Consider the following 18,894-nt stretch of genomic DNA (forward strand, 5'->3'; position numbering starts at 1 on the left):
CTTCCACAGACATTACCTCATTTTGTCTTTCCAGGGAAGGTGGGGAGATCTGGCCAAGACAGATACAATGAACTGCAGTGACAGAACAGACCAAAATTAAGTCCATTAAATTTTGTCCTTATAAACTGTAAGAGACCTTGTAATTCAGAGGAGAAGCAGGGCTGTAGGTAAGCTGAAGGACTCAAGAAAGTTTTGATGGAGGGTGACCAATTAACTGGGGCCTTGAAGGCAGAATACAGTAAAGAGGAGAGCTAACATTTAAGAAGATAGGACTATGTACCAGACCCTATGCTAGGTGTGTCACATGCACTCTCTCACCTGATTTTCACAATACAACTAGTTAATATGTACTATTAGTATCACTATTTTGGGTGGGAATTGAAGTCTCTAAGAGGCCAAGGGAATGGTAGGTGGGAGAGGAGCAAAGTTTGAAACCAAGCTGGCTCCAGGGCCTGAGCAGTTTAGCCCACATGCTGCATCTCCTACAGGATGAATGCTGCATTTGGGCTGGTGCTTCCTAAAGCTCCACTGGAGATTGGAAGATGGGAAGCAGTTGGTCTGGCTAATCTTCTGAGCAAACCCAACCAAACATTTTGTGTCCTTATTCTTTAAAGATCAGTGATGGCATCACAGGCTCTGTGCTAGCCACTGGGCATTCAGCAGTGAATAAGACAAGTCTCTGTGTTCATATTCTAAAATGCTGTTTTGTCTAAGCTGGCCAGGGAAGGTGTCTTTGAGGACATGACATCTAAGCAAAGCCATGAGCCGTGAGAAGGAGTCTGCCAGGAAAGCCATGGAGGAAAAATGTTCTAAGGTGGGAAAAGCAAGTACAAAGACCCTGATGTGGAAAGGAGCTTGACATGATGTGTGGGATCTTGCAGGCATGAAATGAGGACAGCTCATGTGGGGCCACAGAGGTCATGAGCAGGATTGTATAATCATTCTAGTGGGATGGGGAAGCCATGGAGATGACTATAAGGAGAATGATGAGATCCAATGTATGTTTTGTGATCCCCATTTCCTGTTTGAAGGATGATCTGATGAAGGCAATAGAGGAAGCAGGCAGATTGCTTAGAACCCGTTGAGTATCCAAGTGAACAATGACAAGGCCTTGAACAAAAGTGGTGAGAGGTGGAGAATGTGGAGAGAAGTAATAAGACTTAGAATTGGGAAGAAGGGCTGACCAGGCCTGTAGATGGATGCGGTGCAGAGTCTGAGAAGGAACTATCCTTCCCCATAGCTAAAGTCCCCACAGCGAGAGGAACAACATGGACAAATTACCTTTCCTTTGTCAAAGTAGCCTATGATGATCTCATAGAGTGTCTCCTTCAGCTGTCGGTGAGTCTGGGGGTGCTGCTGGCCTGTCTGCATGACCTGTGATGCGCACTGCTCATCTGACCACTGAGGAGAAAATACACAGACACAGTCACCTGGGGGCTGAGAGGCAGCCCAAAGTAGGCATCTTTCTTACTGATGAGAAGCAAGAGGAAGCCCTGCAAACACTTCTGCCAGCTTGCCCATCACTCTGGATGTGAGTGGTCAGTCAGAGAGATGCTGGTCTGCAGTTTCCATTTGGGAAATGCCTCCTGATTTTTGCCAAGTTGTGCTTATTTGACTCTCTCTTGGCTCATATGTGTGGTTTGTAGGGATTTTCCCTAAATCCCTATAAGACATGGTCCTAGCTTTTCAAAGGCCAAAGGAAATCTTTTAGATGTTGGCCAGCTACAACACTATTTTTGAGAGAAGGAAAACAGTTAATTGGACATGCTAATGATTTATAGTTGATGTTTGGATGTTATATAAAACTATAAAACATATCTGAGATGGTTGTTATTGTTGCTAAATATGAAAGTCACTTGAAATCTCATGTGACCAGACAAAGCAGTGCAGAACAGTAACTGGCCATGTTGAGTTTGGGGACATAGCAAAACAAAATTTATTGGCTAATTCTTTTGCCTTGCCTTACCTTCCCATCTTTTCCCTTCCTTTCTGTTTTTCTCTTTCTCCCTCACTTTCAACTTCTCTTTCTCTCTTTGTTTCCTTTCTGTCTTTCTTTCTTAGCTCTTAAACTTGCTATGAGGGCCCCATAGAGATCCTAGCACAAATCACCTCCACTGGAATGGCAGTACCTTGAGAAGCCAGGTGTGGAGAAGAAGTGTGTAGGCAGCCTCTGTGTAATTGTCACAATCCAAGTGAAGATCACGGAGTTTGTACAGGTACCTGTTCAGGGAAATATGCTAGGTTACCAGGTTTAATAATAAGGAGGCAGGAAGTAGGGCCAACTGGGAGTCAGACAGAACAACTAGACACCTCTGAGGACCACAAAGGACTGTATTCTCATAATTGGCTCCCCCTACAGTGGCCTTTAGTGTTAGTGGAATACTTTGTGTGTGACAGGCACCATGCTAAGTATTTTGAAAGCCTTACATCATTTAATCTAACAAATTCATATTCCAACTTTGGGGGATAGATTTGTTGAGAATTCCCACTTCTAGATGAGAAAACTGTGGACTGGAAACATTAAGTATTATCCCAGCCAGCATGCAACTTGATAGTGAGGAGTCTGGCCAATGCAATATGACAGGTAAGACAAATTAAGGAAGGTGAAATGAATAACTCATCAGAAGTCTTATGCTAATAATTGGAAGAGCTGGAACATGATTCCAGGCTAATTATCTCCAGAGTCTGTACTCTGAACACTGTACTAGTCCAAGAGAATGAACAAGCTACAGTGCTATAAAGCATAGCTCTTACCCTCTCTTCAGTGTTCTCATGGCATAAAAGAAGTGCATTTTCTGGTAAGAAAAGGAAGTGGGGTAGGGCCTCAAGATTGGATATTCCTGCGGAGACCTCGGGCTGTCAGTAGGGAGAATATACTATTCAACCATAACCACATTCCCTCCTTCTCTCCTTTTGCAATGTGAGGTTCCAATTCTGAACCCTGGGACAGATGACTCTACATTGTAAAAATACAGTTGTGATCCATGTTGTGAAGGACAGGTCTATGGTATTTTGAGAACAGGATTCATCTAGGTGGGGAGAAGAGGAGCTTCTAGAAAAGTTCAGAATAGCATGATAGTTGGGCTATGATCTAAAGGTAAGGGGATGAGTGAGGGATGAGCATCCCAGATAGAAAGATTTTCTTATTCATTCATCCAGCAAATAGGTACTTTATTACATCAATTCATCCTCCCAATCATCCTTTTGTAGATGAGAAACCTGAGATTTATATTAAAGTAGACAGAGCAAGAAAGAGGTAGAACCAGGGCTCAACATCAGCAATTTCTACCTCTATGGTCATGGCTATTCCACTCTCGTCCCTCATCTTCCTTCTCATCAATCAGAGTTATCAGTAGAATTACACATGGCTTGCATGAAGGGGATGTTGAGTTTGTGTTCTAACTTTAGAGGTTTCTAAAGGTTTCTTTAGAAGTTTTTTATGTGCATGGCTGAATCCTACCTTATATCCTCCTGCCCATCCTTGGTCCCTTAAGTCCCTAGATAGCTGGGTCCAAAAACCTTTAAGAGAGCAGCCATAGGAACAGATTTTATGCTACTTTCAACTCCTTGATTAACCAAGACATCCTCTCCTCTTTTTTGTCAACTTGAGGATTTGGTGATCTACTGTAGAGCCCCAAGGAAAACACCTGATGGACCTGACCAGGGATTCAAACTCAAACACTACATAGGCCAGATGGGCAGCTTGAATGAGGTAGGCAGGGTGAAGTTTAATGGGGAATGGGGATGATGTCATGACCAGAGTACTCCAGTTTTGTCAGGACAAGAGGAGGGCCCAGTGTTGCTACACCTTCTGAGTTTCTTAGCAGAGGAGAATTTTTATTTTTATGTAAAATCTCTAGATTTTCAAATTTTGGCAACCAATTTAAAAATGTTTTTAAATACTATGCCTGCCAAACAGAACAGGTTTTCAGACTATATCCTGTCACATTGTTTGGTTTAGGCAAATGCAGTTTTCCTAGATTACAACAGAACTCAAATCTCTAGAGCTTATGGAGATGTGGGGCTCGCCATCTGTGTTTCTAAAATGGGAAGGAGAGAAAAAAAGTTGGAGGGATGGATCCATGTGCTAGACACTTTACCTATAGCATCTCATTTAATCCTCAAAACAGAAGGTAGAATGGAAACATTCTATAAGGGGAAACTTCAGCCCGGAGATACTAAGTGATCGTATCCAGGGTCACCAAAAAGACAAGGTGAAGACCTTAGGCCCTTTGGACTCCAAAGCTTTCTACTACTATAATAAGTCATGTCTAGTGATGTTATAAATACCATCTAAGCTTAGGACAGCCTATGGAATTATCTTCTATCCAAATGATAGTTCCTATTCCTGGAATAATGCTAAACCAAGTACCTAGAAATATCTGCAATAAGAGCAGAGTAGGTACAGACTTGGGAGTCTCTGGCCTTTGACAGAATGGGTCAAAAGACTTGAAAATGCGTGTTAACCTTCTGGTCAATTTCTCTTCATGGGCTCTTGTCTCATAAGGATGCGTGCAAGATATATCTTGGACACATAAGACATACATCTTAGAATTTTGTTGTGCTATTTATGATAGAAAAAAGTTGGAAACAACCTAAATGTTCAACAATATAGGATTGGTTATATAAATTATAGTATATTCTGGAAAGAGAATTTTATAGTTTCATTAAAAATGATGTTGAAATTCATCTGTTGACATGGAATTCTTGTCAAGCAAAGGATAAATCACGAGCAATATGATCTCATTTTTGTAAAAAATATGCAGGCATAGAATTCTATCTATATATAAATATAAAAGGGTCTGAGAATATGTATGGATTATGGAGTTTATTTCATTTTTTTGTTTTTGTCTCTATTTTATGAGTTTTTTGTTGCTATTGTTTTGGTAATAAGTATGCATTATTTTTGTAATGAGTAAAAATAACAATAAAAAAACTTCGGAGAAAAAATATGAGGTTCTGAAAAACACTGGCAAGGGATATTTTTGCTTCAGGCTAATGTTCCTTCCCCCCAAAATCCCTTCATGATGTATTCAAATCAGTGTTTTTTAAATGCCTACAAGAAAGCAGGTATCATGCATCTTGGTATTTTTTTCCCTTTGAGATTGGGCTGGCCAATGGTCTAACTACATGCTTCATAAACCCTGGACTTGGACCTCATGTGCCAGCCCTTCAACAAATGTAGATGCAGTTCACCAGCTCAATCCACAAGGTAGGTTAAGGAAAGAATGGGCCATGGACACAGCAAAACAGCATGGCAGATCATAAAACTCCAAATGGCATGAGGGACTGCTTATGTTTATCAGAGAATAAAAAGAGTTGAATCTGGAAAGATTGATAGGAAACAGAACACAGAGGGATCTAGCGTTAAGAAGATAAGTTTAAATTCTATGCTGAAGGCAGTGGGGAGCCATAGGTGGATACTGAGCAGGAGAATGACACAGCAGGTCTGGGTTTTAGAAAAAATCTTACCTTATGTACATCTCTTCTCGATTGTTATCTTTGTAGAAATTCTAGGTAGTGGAGGAAAAACAGTGATGAGTGCTTTTCTTTGCAGAGTGGCAGGGGTGTAATGATGGAGATGTGCAGAAGACTGCTATTTACTATCTGGGGACCCTGAGATGGGAGCACAGAATTTACTTTCCTGAATGCATCAAACATCCTTTTTAGGAGATTGCCTTAAAAGTCACCTCCCTGATCCTTAGACTGAAAAGGGACAAAGGGGGTAGCTCAACCATCATATATTAGGAGTGAAGTTGGGATATTTGCTGTACTGAGAGATGGGCTGTCAAGATTGAGGCTGTCCACTTTGATAGAGTCTACAACAAAAGGCAGCTTGGCTTGATGTTGACAAGCTCAGACCCAGTACTCAGATGGAGCTGGTTGGACTGAGGGTAATAGCAGTAATCAAAGTAATAGGAACAGTAATAGATCTCAGGGATAATAGTGAATCATAACTCTCATTGATACAGAAGTATGAGGAATTACTATGAGACCTGATAGGCAAAAACATTTAAACTTGGCAATACCTAGGAAGCCTGACTCAAGCTCAGGCGTCATTTAGACTAGTAGTGGTCCTGAGCTCTACCACCAGGGATCCTAATCTCATACATTTGTAAATAAGTCTTTACAAATTCCCAGCCAAGAGGTCATGGTCTGACTGATGAGCCATTCTTTGAGAAAACCCTGGTTTAACCCAATATGCCCATGTGCACTGGATGCTTAGAGAGGAGGAGGTGATATGTTCCAGATGTCTCAGGGTACACAGTTAGTGGGTGGCAGAGCCACACTGTCCTCAGTGCCCCTGATACCCTCTCTCTGTCCTCATTCCTGATGCCTGCCGTATTTACACCACACCTAAAGCTAGCAAGGTCTAATTGCTTGTGGATCTGCCTATCCCAAACTCTGTCCCTTATCAGAGTCTAACTATTGAAGGTCATTTACTTCAACTAACTTCTGCCTTTCTATAGAGACAAATTGCTAAACTCTTGGAAAACTACTCTTCCTACTCTTTATGTAAATTGGACCTGGTGGAGTTATTAGCAAAGGATTCTTTTCTACTGTAATCAGGATTTTTAAACTCCCCTTAGCCTTTCAGAAAACCAATGGCAATATGTAGCCTGTTAAAAAGGGAGTCCACTTAGGGTAAACAGAGGCCACACAAAGGAACTATAGGACAGAATCTGTATTTCTGGAGCATTGAACATGATATAAAGGATGCAACATGGCCTTTTGGTCAACTTCATTCATTTAAACCCCTTTAGTGTGGGCTTACATGATGGTGTGAAGTGCTGGGGATGCTCCTCCCTGTCTCATGACCATATCACAGTACATATGAAGAGAGAATGTTTGGAGCTGGCCCTTGGCAGGTCATGTGGTGTAGGGGTTAGGAGCCTGTACTTGAGATTATCTGTTCTGGTTGCCTGACCCATACTAATTTGCTGTAAATACTGGTTATTAGATTATTCCATTCTGTAAGAGAAGGGAACTAATATGTAGTAAGCATTTTACCATGGCCCTGGACTGCATAACCTAAGAAATAGGTACTATTATTTTCTCTATAGAACAGATAAGTCAACTAAACCTTCAGAAAACTTCCTTGGTTTATCTATTCTATTAATTATCAGAGGTAGGATGAGAACCCATGCACTATGTAACTCCAAAGCTCATACTCTTAACCATTCTCTTGCCACTTTCCTTCCATATGATGTGTTAAGTGTTAAATAAAACACTCATTCCCATTTCCTATATGAGGAAACTGAGCAGGGAATGGTGAAGTTATTCTCAAGACACAGAGCTAGCAGGTGGCAGAGTAGGGATTCAATCCCACTTTTGTCTGGTTTCCAAAGCATTACTCCCTATCAAGAGCATAGTGAAACCCAAAACCAGGCCTGCCCCCAGGACTCTGGTGTGATGTGACCTTGGGGCAAGGCAGTCAACCCCACACACCAGTAGATTCACAGTGCAGCTCATGCGGTTGTCTTTGCTCTCATCCGTCATCACACCCCGGTAATCGAGTAGCTTCTCCAGGAGACCTTTGACCAGGTTCACAAAGTTTTCCACTGACTTAAAAATAGTCGGGTGCTCTGCAGCACACTCCATCAGGCTGTGGACAGAGATGGGAAGACAGTGAGCTCATGACCAGGGGAGAAAGAGTGTATTGGGGGCAGGGAGCAAATAAACCAGTGAATCCAAGTTCCCTTGGTTCACATGTTGGCTCATTTTGTTCATTTATTCAATCACATATTCATCTATATACTTCTTTGTCCATACAGTTTATTAAGTATTTAATATTTTTACCCACCATCAGAATGGGAAAAAAAATGTCCAGTATGGGCAATAGAGTGGTGAAATGGTTACTTATACACATCCACATTGGGAGTAAATCAGTACAACCTTCTAAGAAGCAATTTTCACAATATCTATCAAAATTGTAAATGTACGTAACCTCTGACCCAACAATTCTACTTCTGGGAGTCTATTTGACAGAAATGTTCCCAGAAACATGTAAGGATTTATAATACTTACAAATTGTGTCTATAGTGAAATAGTTGAAACCATCTTAAATGTCCATCAATAGGTAATGCTTAATAAATTAAAGCATATTCACAAAATGTAGTTCTATGAAGACATTAAAAAGTATGAGAGATAAATATACTTTGGCATGAAAAGCTCTATAAAATATACAGATCAGTGAGAAAAGTAAATCTCAGAACAATATTTGTTTTTAATTTAACCAACTCATATAGGACCTACCATGTCCCAGAAATAATTCCAAATGTCTCACAAATGGTAACTCATTTACTCTCCTATCATTGTTTTATGAAATGGGATTTTTGCAAATGGGGAAACTAAGACACAGTGAGGCCAATTAACTTGTCCAAGGTCACACAGTAAGAGGTGTCAATAGAGGTGCATGTCTGCATCATGTGTCTCTGTGTGCTTATAAATGTGCCAAATATGGTCAAGGATAAACACCACACTCTTAATGGTGGTTGCTTCTGACAAAGAGTATATGTGGGGCAATAGAGAAGAAAGTATTCATTTTTTAAATTTAAACATGCATATGCTATTTGAAAATGTTATATTTGTTGTAATACTAGTATTCTAAAATTTAAAAACAAAAATAAAAATATGGTATTCCTTAAGCAGTTGTTAGGTAGTATGATAGGCATTGTGCGCAGTGGGGATGGGGAGAAAGATAAAATAAGAAATATAAAAAAAAAATCATGTCTACTTTCAGGAGGCCTACAGGTGAGGCAAGGGGAGACAGATGGATTAAACTTTTGATTAATGACTACATTTTATTAATCACTTATTCTGCACCAGACACTAATCACTTTTTTCCTTTTCCTTTTTCTAATTTTTTAAAATCACTTTTTCTTAAGAAATCACCCCAATAATTCTGACTGGTAAAAATTATTCCTCTCATTTTATAGGTGAGGGAATCAAAACTCAGAGAGGTTAAATGACCTTCCCAAATCACTCTTGTAGTAAGCGGCAATCTTGGGAATCAAGCCAAACACTTCCTTATTTTCCCACAGAGAAACAATGTGGTGTGTTCTCAGGCATCTTGAGTAGACAAGCTTTACCCAGGCTACTATTTGTTTCTGGCTACTTTCCCCATGGCAGCTTCGGTCCTAAGAGCTCCTAGGAGGGAAAGGTGAGGAAGGCAAGGACTTTAGAGGGTCATTTCCTTCCAGAAGCCAAATCAGGCTGCAAGGAGGCAACATCTCAAACTGTGGCTGTGATCAGACAAATCCATCTTCTCCGTGGGAGAAGCACCTGTTCCCTGGCTCTCAATGAGAGATAAAAATTGTCCTGTGATTTAGACCTGTCTGGCTTAGTCACAGCTGTGCCTGACTCCTTCTGGGACAGTCACTTCCAGCCCTCTTTCCCAAGCTAATGACAATGTGACAAAGCTTTGTCGAGTGTTTAGAGTGCAATTCCTCACAGCCTTCCAGGCAGCTCAGACTCAGAAGGTATCTCACAGCCTGAGTGCAGCCAGACCAGTGGTTCTCAGTCCCAACTACATGTTAGAATCACCAAGGGAGCATTTTATAAAGCTCAATGGCCATGGCAAAATTGGTGACTTTGTATCTTTGGGAGTGGAAGCAAGGTAGTACTATTTTATTTTTAAAGCTCTCTAGGTGGTTCCAATATGCCACCAACATTAAGAACAACTTGTTTAGTCCAGTACTTTGCAAAGTTCAATGTCCATAGGAATCACCTGGGGATTAACAGATTCTGATTAACAGATTCTGTTAATAGATTCTAGTTCAGTGGATCTGGGCTAGGGCCTGAGATTTACATTTCTAAAAAGCTCCTTGATGATGCTAGTGCTGTTGGTCCTTTACAAAGCATGGGCTTAGAAAAACACAGTCCTGGCTTTCTTAGTTTCATTATTCTTTAAGGTATAGGGTAAGAAAACTGCCTGTATTGTGTAGGACTGGTGAGACAATTGGCAGACTGTTTGGAAATCACCCATCTGTTCACCATCCACCACCATCTACCATCCATCCATCTACTCAATAGATACCGTTCTAGGAACTAGGGCTTCAGAAATCATTAAGACAATGACTTCCAAGAAATCACAGTGTAGCGGGGGAAGCAGGCGCAGAGATAAAAACTAACCATAGTATATAGTGTTGCCATTTATTGAGTACTTTCTGTGTTCCAAATGCTGTGCAAACCCATTTTATTGGTTACTTATTTAATACTTAGACAAAATTTCCTTGAGTTAGGCATTATTAATGTTGTCAATCTATAGAGGAGGCATGAAGCCCATGGGCCTGCCCAGATCACCCAGCTGTTCCTTTCCTTTGAATCCACAATAGAGGACAGTATAATGGAAAAGGGTCCCGGGAATGTTCAGATGATGCAGATAATTCCTCACTCAGTGGAAAGAGAGGTGGCAGGGTGCTTGCCAACCCCTCCATGTCTATGCTCCTGCCTTGATGGGCCTGGGGGGAGCTTACCCTGCCTTGAAACTGATTTGCATTCTGTGTGGGGGGCCTTTGGAGCAAGGAGCCCAGGCCCTGTCAGTGCTGATGGAACTGGGTTTCCACTCATTCCTTTAAAAATGCTGTGGGAGGTGCCATATATGACAGGTTGTCTTTCAGGTACTGAACTGGTTTGGGTGGGATCTTGGCCCTAGAACACACATTCCCTGTCCCCTTCAGCCTTCCAGCATCTTGTCAGTTCTAGAAAAATTCTCAGGCAGATGGAATACAGAAGGATAGAGTGTCTAATCACTCCATTCAACGTGGGACCCTCACATTAAGATAATTATGGACAAATGGGAGAGGGCTCTGAGGACAGTTCTGAGGGTAGGGAAGAGTTGGATGTTGTGTAAGTTTGTGTAGCTTATGTACTGCACAAGAGCCCACAAGAGGCTGAAATTCAGCCCCACTCTATGCCCAAAGCCGTATGCCCTAATGCAGGGTTACAGCTGCCACAGGAAGAGAAGCCTTGCTCTAGTCACAAAGGCACCATCATATTGCTAACCTGTGTACCCACAGGACTGTGTTTGCCCAGAGCGGGCCCTACATACCAGTGGAAGCCCTGAATGAAGGGCTGAGAAGTAAGGCTGGGGGAAATGAGGATGACCAGCCTGGAGGAGAAATGAAACATAGGCTCATGGCTTCAAATAACCACATTAGTATCTACCTGGAGAACAACAGTAACAACAACAACAACAATAATAATAGCTAATATTTCCATACTATTTACTAGTTATCAGAAATTGTACCAAGTACTTTATATGACTTCTCTGTGTATTATAAACAAAAACTATAAGAGTTGGACAGTATTTTCATCCCCAATTTGCAGATAAGGAAACTGAGGCTTGGAAGGTTCAAAGGAAGAAGCAGTGACCTGTCCCTTAGATATTCTAATGGGACCTTGACTCCTCTGGTTGGGTTTGATTAGTTTTGTAGAAATCATTCACACCTCTCTCTCAAGAGCAAAAATAACGAGTTGCTTTTAATTTCCTCAACCTCTAAGGATCCTTTTATAAATAATCATCCAGGAAGGATTTGGAAATCCTGCTGATCATCTGAAGACTGCCACAGAGCCCCATCCGCTTATAAAAATGGAAATTGCCAGCACTGTAAATGGTTTCACTTATGATCAATATTTAGATTTTCCTTTTTAGGACTTTAAAATAAACATTGACTTAGGCAAAATGTCACTTTTTTTCCCCCTGGACAGTTAGTCTCGATACCTACCCAAGGGGCTTTCCTTCCGGTTGAGCTATGTTTGCCTTCCATGTGGTTAGTGAGAGCTGTGTACAGTAACAGAAGGGGTTCAGGGCCGCCAAGATGGTACCACCTAGGAATCTGTTCTACCTACTGAACAGGGTAAGGAGGGTCACAGTGAGTGTTAGAGCAAGGTTCTTAGGTTGCTTTTGTTGTTGAAGTTAAAATATTAAAAAAGGAGGGGATCCCTGGGTGGCGCAGCGGTTTCGTGCCTGCCTTTGGCCCAGGGTGCGATCCTGGAGACCCGGGATCGAATCCCACGTCGGGGTCCCGGTGCATGGAGCCTGCTTCTCCCTCTGCCTGTGTCTCTGCCTCTCTCTCTCTCTCTCTGACTATCATAAACAAAAACAAAAAAAAAAACAAAAAAAATTTTAAAAAAAATATTAAAAAAGGATTGGGAAAAGAATCCAAAATCAGAGTTATATCAGAGAATCATACAAATCAGAGAATATACAACTAGGAAAAAAATTGGAATGTCTGAGCCAAATTCCTGAACTTTGGGAAAGGTCCTTCTGGGGGAAAGGAGACAATTGACATGGACACAGAAACTGGGAGTTAGGTATTTTTAAAAAAGTACAGTAACTAAGCTTTTACCTGCTGTGTGCCAGTTGCCTTATAGTTATTCAGTCTTCAAAATAACTATAGGTTTATTATTCCCATTCTACAGATGGAGATACAAACTAAAAGCTAAAGGTGTATGATTGGCCCAAAGTTAAGTAGATGCTAGGTGGTGGAATCAGGGTTTAAAACCCAGTATCTTTCTCCAAATATATACAATTGGCCAATATGCACAAGAAAAAAAAAAAAGCTCAACATCATTAGCCATCAAGAAAATGCAAATCAAAATGGCAATGATATCATTTTCACAGCTATGAGGATGGCTCTAATTAGTGAGACAGATATCAACAAGCATTGGGGAGAATGTGGAGAAACTGGAACTCTCATACACTGCTGGTAGGAATGTCCAGAACTTTGTAAAACAGTCTCACAGTTCTTCAAAAGGCCAGAGTTACCAAATGATCCAGCAATTCCATTCCTTAGTTTACACTCTAGAGAACTGTAAGCATATGTCTACACAAAAATGTGCACATGGACCCCCATAGCATCATTCCTAATAGTGAAAAAGTAGAAACAACCTAAGTGTCCATTAATTGGTAAATGAATAAACAAAATAGGGTGTATCTAAACAGTGAAATATGAGTCAGCAACAAGAATGAATGAGGGCTGACACCTGCTACAGCATGGATGACCCTTGAAAACATGCTATGAATAAGAAGCCAGGCACTAAGGACCATGTATTGATTCCAATTATATGAAATGTGTAGAATAGACAAATCTCACAGGGACAGAAAGTAGGCAGGATTATGGCTAAAGGATATGGGGTTTCTTTCAGGAAATGTTCTAAAACTGACTGGTCATGATTATATAGCTCCGCACATATGTTAAAAACCATTGAACTGTATACTTTTAGTGATCTGTACAGTATATAAATTATATGCCAATAAGATGTTAAAACCAAACAGCATCCTGACCCCTAAGTTCACTGCTGACCATTGTGCCTTACAGTCAGGCAGAACCGGGTCCCAGCTTGTCCACCCAACTAGCTTGTTCCAGTGTCCTCAGACAAGAACCTCCTGTGAGCCTCAGGGGCCAGCTCTGTGACATGGGGATCAGAGAGTAAATGCAACGAAATGGGGCAGTGCATAGAGAGCATTTAGCATAGCATCCATGTGCTGCATGTGCTCCCTATATGTTGGCTGTGATCAACATCTGTCTAAGATTAAAAGAGAAAAAAAAAGAAAAACTAGCAAGAATTATTCCACAGCAAAGAGAGGACAAAAATGAACATTTTAGTGGATTTTTTCCTTCTTCCTAACACAGCAGAGTTTCTTTTTATCTGTCCCATTCCATCAATATCAAAGAAACAGCCACTCTAGAGGGAGAGAGATCTGAGGTTTCTTTCAAACATGGAATTTCTCCAATACCAGGAGCCACCAGATGGATCTCCAGGGGAGAAGAGAGCCTCTGAAGGCCCTGAGGTTCTGAACCCTCCAGCAGACCTCCCTTGCTCCTCCAGCATAGGGGGCACTGAACTTACATCGACTCCAGCAGCTGCATGTATTGCTCATCTCCTCGGCCCCCTTCCACCTCATGGTCCAGCTTGAGGATGATTTCATTTTCAAACTGAAGAAATGGAAATCAATAATAACAATGTTAGAAGGCTGAATGTTGAAATTAGTCAATTTGTTATATTAACCAAAACTTTAGGGACCGCCTATCATTTCCCAGGGTCACTGCCAGGAAGGGGGAGCACACACGGGACACGATACTATGCTTGTCTTTGGAGAATTGCCAAAGTACAGGGAAGAAAAGTAGTTGGTAAGCACTGGAAAGAAAAGGAGGGAGGGAGTAGAAGGAGAGAGTGAATGAGTTAAGGGAAAGGTCACATTGAGTGGAGGGCACAGTGTGTGCAAAGACATGGAGGTATGTGAGAGAATGGCATGTTGTCATAGACAACTACCACTTCTGCCTCTCTGGCATTCCTTTCTCCATACTTTTGGCTGCTGGAGATGACCATAATGAAAAAGCCTGCCTGGGAATGACACCAATAAGGAGGAAAGCAGAAAGGAGGAGATGGAGAAAGACTGAGCCCCCTTAGCCCATCCATACTTGAAACTCTCCTATTTATATGAGCTGATGCCTCAGAAAGTAAAGACTGGAGACACCTGTAATGGTCAGAGATCAGACTGGATAAGTGACTTGAAGGTGAGCACGTACCCACCTAAATCTTATTAGGGTGAAGTCAGGGACTGTTCTATCTCCTTACTTTTACAATCAAGAGGCATCTCACCCACTTCAGTTCATGGTTTATTCAATATTTTGAAGGGCCATACTGGATCCCTTTTCATGGCTAAAATGCAAAAACAGTTTATATTGCTCTAATAACATGCCTTGATAAGTCCGTTCACATCATGCAATGCATTTCTCCTTATTAACCATTAAATAAGAAACTAGCCCCTGGAGAAGGGAAGGAGGCCCTTAGCAAAGGTCATCAAGGCCAAAGCAGTCTTTGGGTGGGTACTCCTGGTTCCTCACCCAACTTCTCTACCCTCAGTCCTTAAAATATCTCCATGAAGCCTGGAGATCATATTTAGAGGATCACTTTTTTTTTAAAAAAAAGATAAAGAGAGACCATACATAAGCAGGAGGGGGAAGGGAAGAGAAAGGGAGAAAGGGAGAGAGATATATATAGAGAGAATATCAAGCAGCCTCCACACTCAGAATGGAGCCTGATGTGGGGCTTGATCTCATGACTCTAAGACCATGAAGAGCAAAAATCAAGAGTTGGATGCTTAACTGACTCAGCCAGGCACCTCAAAGAGGATTACTTTTAAATGTGAAAATGCATGAAAAGCAATTGAATTTAAATTAAAAAAAAGAAAAGAAAATTTTAAAAAAGAAAATGCATGAAAAGCAGCTAGCCCCAGATTGGCATCACTGAAGTAAGTGTTAGGTATTATTACACATGAAGAAGTAGAATTTAAGTGGCTTGTCTAATGTCTCAGATGAATGGCAGAGACCTCTTGGCAAGCTCTTTCCAGTGCACAAAGGATCAAGCCCAGTCTGGTTGGTTGGAGTCTTCAGGTGATAAAAGGGAGGGGCTGGATTTACTGTTCCCTCAGCTCACATCTGTGGTGCCATTGTGCCCTCACTTTTGTGTGCTGAGGGCCAAAGGAAAGGACCAGAAGCTTGTGCTGATACAGCACAAATAAGAAGATTGCCTGTGAGTTTCCACAGATGGAGAAGATTTACAGAAGGAGATATACAAAACCTGGAAGATGGGTAAGACTGTGATAAATATGAAAAGGAATGGCATTCTAGGTAGGAGGCATGGAGTGAGCAAAGGGCAGAGGTAGCAACGTAGAAATAAATGAGGAGAGCAGTTCAGCAGGAGTAGAGTTCAAGAATCGAGGAAGGAAAAAAAATTAGAATGGAGACCTAGATGGGGGCCAATCTGATGAGGGTCTGGGCTTCTAGTCTGCACATGAATCGTGGACTTCATATGACATATTGTAGTAAGCACCTCATATGCATCAGATATCATCTGGAGTCAAGGGTTGGGGCTATCATGATTAGACATGTGTACTGAGCAAGCCTAGGACAGGAAGAAATACAGCTGAAGGACTACAGGTATGGACTTTGACGTTAGACTGTCTGACTTTACATGTCTGCTCCATTCCCTCCACCATCTAGGGAAAGCTAGTAGGTCTTTCTAATCCTGTTTCAGAGTTTATACCAGGGCCAGCAAATGTACTCTATAAAGGGCCAGATTGTAAATATTTTAGGCTTTGCATATTAGATAATCTTTGCCACAAATACTCAGCTCTGCTATTGTAACACAAAAGCAAACATAGTAATACATAGACAAATCATCATGGCTGTATTCCAATAAAACTTTATTTACAAAAACAGGCAGCAGGACAGATTTGGTCTATCAATATAATAGTTGTACCAACTGCAAGGGGTAGTTAGAAGGACTGGAGGAGATATTATATATAGTGCACCAGGGGAGAGCATAAACCCACGTATACATCAGGTTTGCTCATCTGTTTATGATTACTGCTAATGTTATTGCTATTACTGCTGAGTGTTACTGGAAAGCAGCTCTGGGGAAGAAGAAAAAACAGCTTTTTTTCTTGTCTGAGTTGTTCAGTGGTAAATGTTGGCATGATTCCTCCTCATGCGATGAGCTTTCCTTTAGAGCAGAGAAGTGCATGGGGTAAATAAGCACTTGTCACAGGGTCACAAAAGAGCCTTCAGGGAAGGAAATTACAGGGTGCCAGGAGGTTGTGCAGAGCTGGATGATGAAATATCATGCCTGAGCCTTCCAGGGCAGGTCAGACAGTGAGGGTCTCAGTCAGGCACATCCCAGAGCAGACCATGGCCCGTTTTGCTCCCCAGCAGAGGCACCATGCTCAGGAGTGGCTATGATCACAGCTTTTGGGATCTAAGAGACTTAGTTTGAGTCTTGCTTTGACTTTTTTCCACACTCCGTGACCCTGGGCAAGTTAATAAGCTTTTGGGGGCTGAATTTTCTCATCTATTGAATGGAGAATTAAAACAGTGCCTGCTTAGAGTGGTGCTGGGAGAAGTTAATGGGAAAACACGTGAAAGGCTTAGCATGGCACTTGGCACATAATAAGTGCCCAATAATTGTTAGCAATTAGCATCATGATATTGTTGACATTGTTATTGTCAATAGCACTGCAATCTCACTTAGTCTTTACAAGCACCAAGGGAGATGGATAGCATCATTCCTATTTTATAAAGAAGGAAACTGAGGCAAAGTGGAACCTTTGTCTTGAGTTTCAAAGGATGGATGGACTTGAGCAGAGTAGGCCCAAGGGCCCAGTATTTGTTCTTAAACATACACTATGCCATGCCACTGTGCGGAGCTTCTGGCTTCTCCAACTCAATGCTATTTCCATCCACAGCGACACAACTGTATCACATTGTTGACTCCTCCCACCATCCCTGTAAGGCGAATATTCCTTAAGGAGCATCTGCAGGCTACGTTCACAGAAGTCAATGCTACAGAGGCCCAATATGAATCTTGAGAAGCCCTAGTCAGGGAAAAGGAAGTGAACTCTAGGAGTCCAGCCCTCCTGGGTCGGCCTCCTTCTTCTAGCAGAGTGACTCCTGCAGGTTTCACGTTCCCATCATGCCTTCCCTGCATCTCTCCTGCTGCCTCTCCTGACTGCTTGAGAACATCTTGGCTATTTTCATTATTGACTTGCCTAGAATCCCATGGAAGTGTGACATTTAGGAGACAAGAGGTCTTCTTCAAATGTATGGTGCTGACTTTGACTTTGTATGGGAGGGGTAGAGATTGTGTGAAAGGCCAGGATGGCAGAGAGATAGCATGGATGGAACTGGCACAAGTAAGTCAGCCTGTGGCCTCCTTTGTTAATGAAATGCTGGTTGTCTGGGGGCAGATGTAAACAGACTTGGTGGAGGGGGAAGCTGGAAAAGATAATGTCATGTGAGAGGGGAGTCAGGGCAGCTTCCTAATTTTCTTTGAGTAATCATGTCCCTGTCTGCTCCAGATTATTCCCAGGTGGAGCTCAGGTTTGGGAACCTATTATGGTATTATGATATTCATTTTACAGATAAAGAAACTGGGGCCGAAGGAGGGTAAATAACTTACCCAAATTTATTCAGCTCATAAGCAGCAAGCCTATCTGACTCCAAAGCACATAGTCCACAATATAGTAGGTGTCCAGTATACATTTATTGATTGATTGCTCTTTTCCACATTATGTTCTAAGCCATTTAAATCACCACCTTATTCCATGCCAAGACTCAGTTTCAGTGGGATCTCCTAAACTAATACCTCTGTCCATTAATTCATTCACCAAGCAATTACTGACTTCATGCTGTATTCTAGCTGCTGTTCTAGGTGCTGCTATCAAATCCTATTACCTCTTCCATCTTTGAAAGAGGGATTTTTCTCTGGAATCTCCTGCCTACTGCAGCTCAGACCCTCTGGCTGATCATTCTACAGACATGTTCTACCGATCTATACCATAGGTAACCACTCTCCTCAGTCTCTATGCCCCAGGACTCCCACGCCTTTCCACCAACTTCACCTATAAACCTTGAAACCCCTCCTTCCACAAAGAATTGGTCAGGAAGACAGCTGGTCTACCCAACCTCTGGGGAGTCACTTAAGCAATAGTCAGTTACCCTCATTATCCTACATTATGAAAATATTCACTGGAATGTTCTTCCCCATGTCAAGGCCTTTCCTCTGAAATGTGATAGGATGCAGGTCTAAATGCCTCCATTCATCCTGGGAACATTGGCATGGTACCTACCACATTTATGACAGGCACTTGATTGGTGCTAGAAGTTCAGGAATGAGAGACAATCTTCAGCCCTAAAAGAGCTCCCAGTCTTGGGATAAAGATAGATCTATGAGTAGATCATCATGCAATATGGAACAAATGATATGCCTGAGTCTCATGCAGGACAAGATGCATTTCACCCGGACCAGGCACAGCCATGCCAGCTACAATGTGGCAACCCAATGCTCCTGTTGCAGAAACTGCCATGGCCATAGCCCCACCAACGG

At 41.8% G+C, this 18,894-nt stretch overlaps 1 protein-coding gene across 1 annotated transcript in view; it reads right to left on the minus strand.

Annotated features, from left to right (window-relative positions):
* Window positions 1-18,894, minus strand: part of DOCK2 (dedicator of cytokinesis 2) — a 397,545-nt gene that overhangs the window by 32,715 nt on the left and 345,936 nt on the right. Inside the window, exons 34-38 of the mRNA XM_072756626.1 lie at window positions 13,858-13,943; window positions 7,450-7,606; window positions 5,473-5,513; window positions 2,130-2,220; window positions 1,282-1,401 (exon numbers count right to left, since the gene is read on the minus strand). Coding sequence (XP_072612727.1) covers window positions 1,282-1,401; window positions 2,130-2,220; window positions 5,473-5,513; window positions 7,450-7,606; window positions 13,858-13,943 — 495 coding nt within the window. The remainder of the gene's footprint in view (window positions 1-1,281; window positions 1,402-2,129; window positions 2,221-5,472; window positions 5,514-7,449; window positions 7,607-13,857; window positions 13,944-18,894) is intronic.

The sequence above is a fragment of the Vulpes vulpes genome, chromosome 4 (genome assembly GCF_048418805.1).
Source record: "Vulpes vulpes isolate BD-2025 chromosome 4, VulVul3, whole genome shotgun sequence".
In the NCBI taxonomy this organism is placed as follows: Eukaryota; Metazoa; Chordata; class Mammalia; order Carnivora; family Canidae; genus Vulpes; species Vulpes vulpes.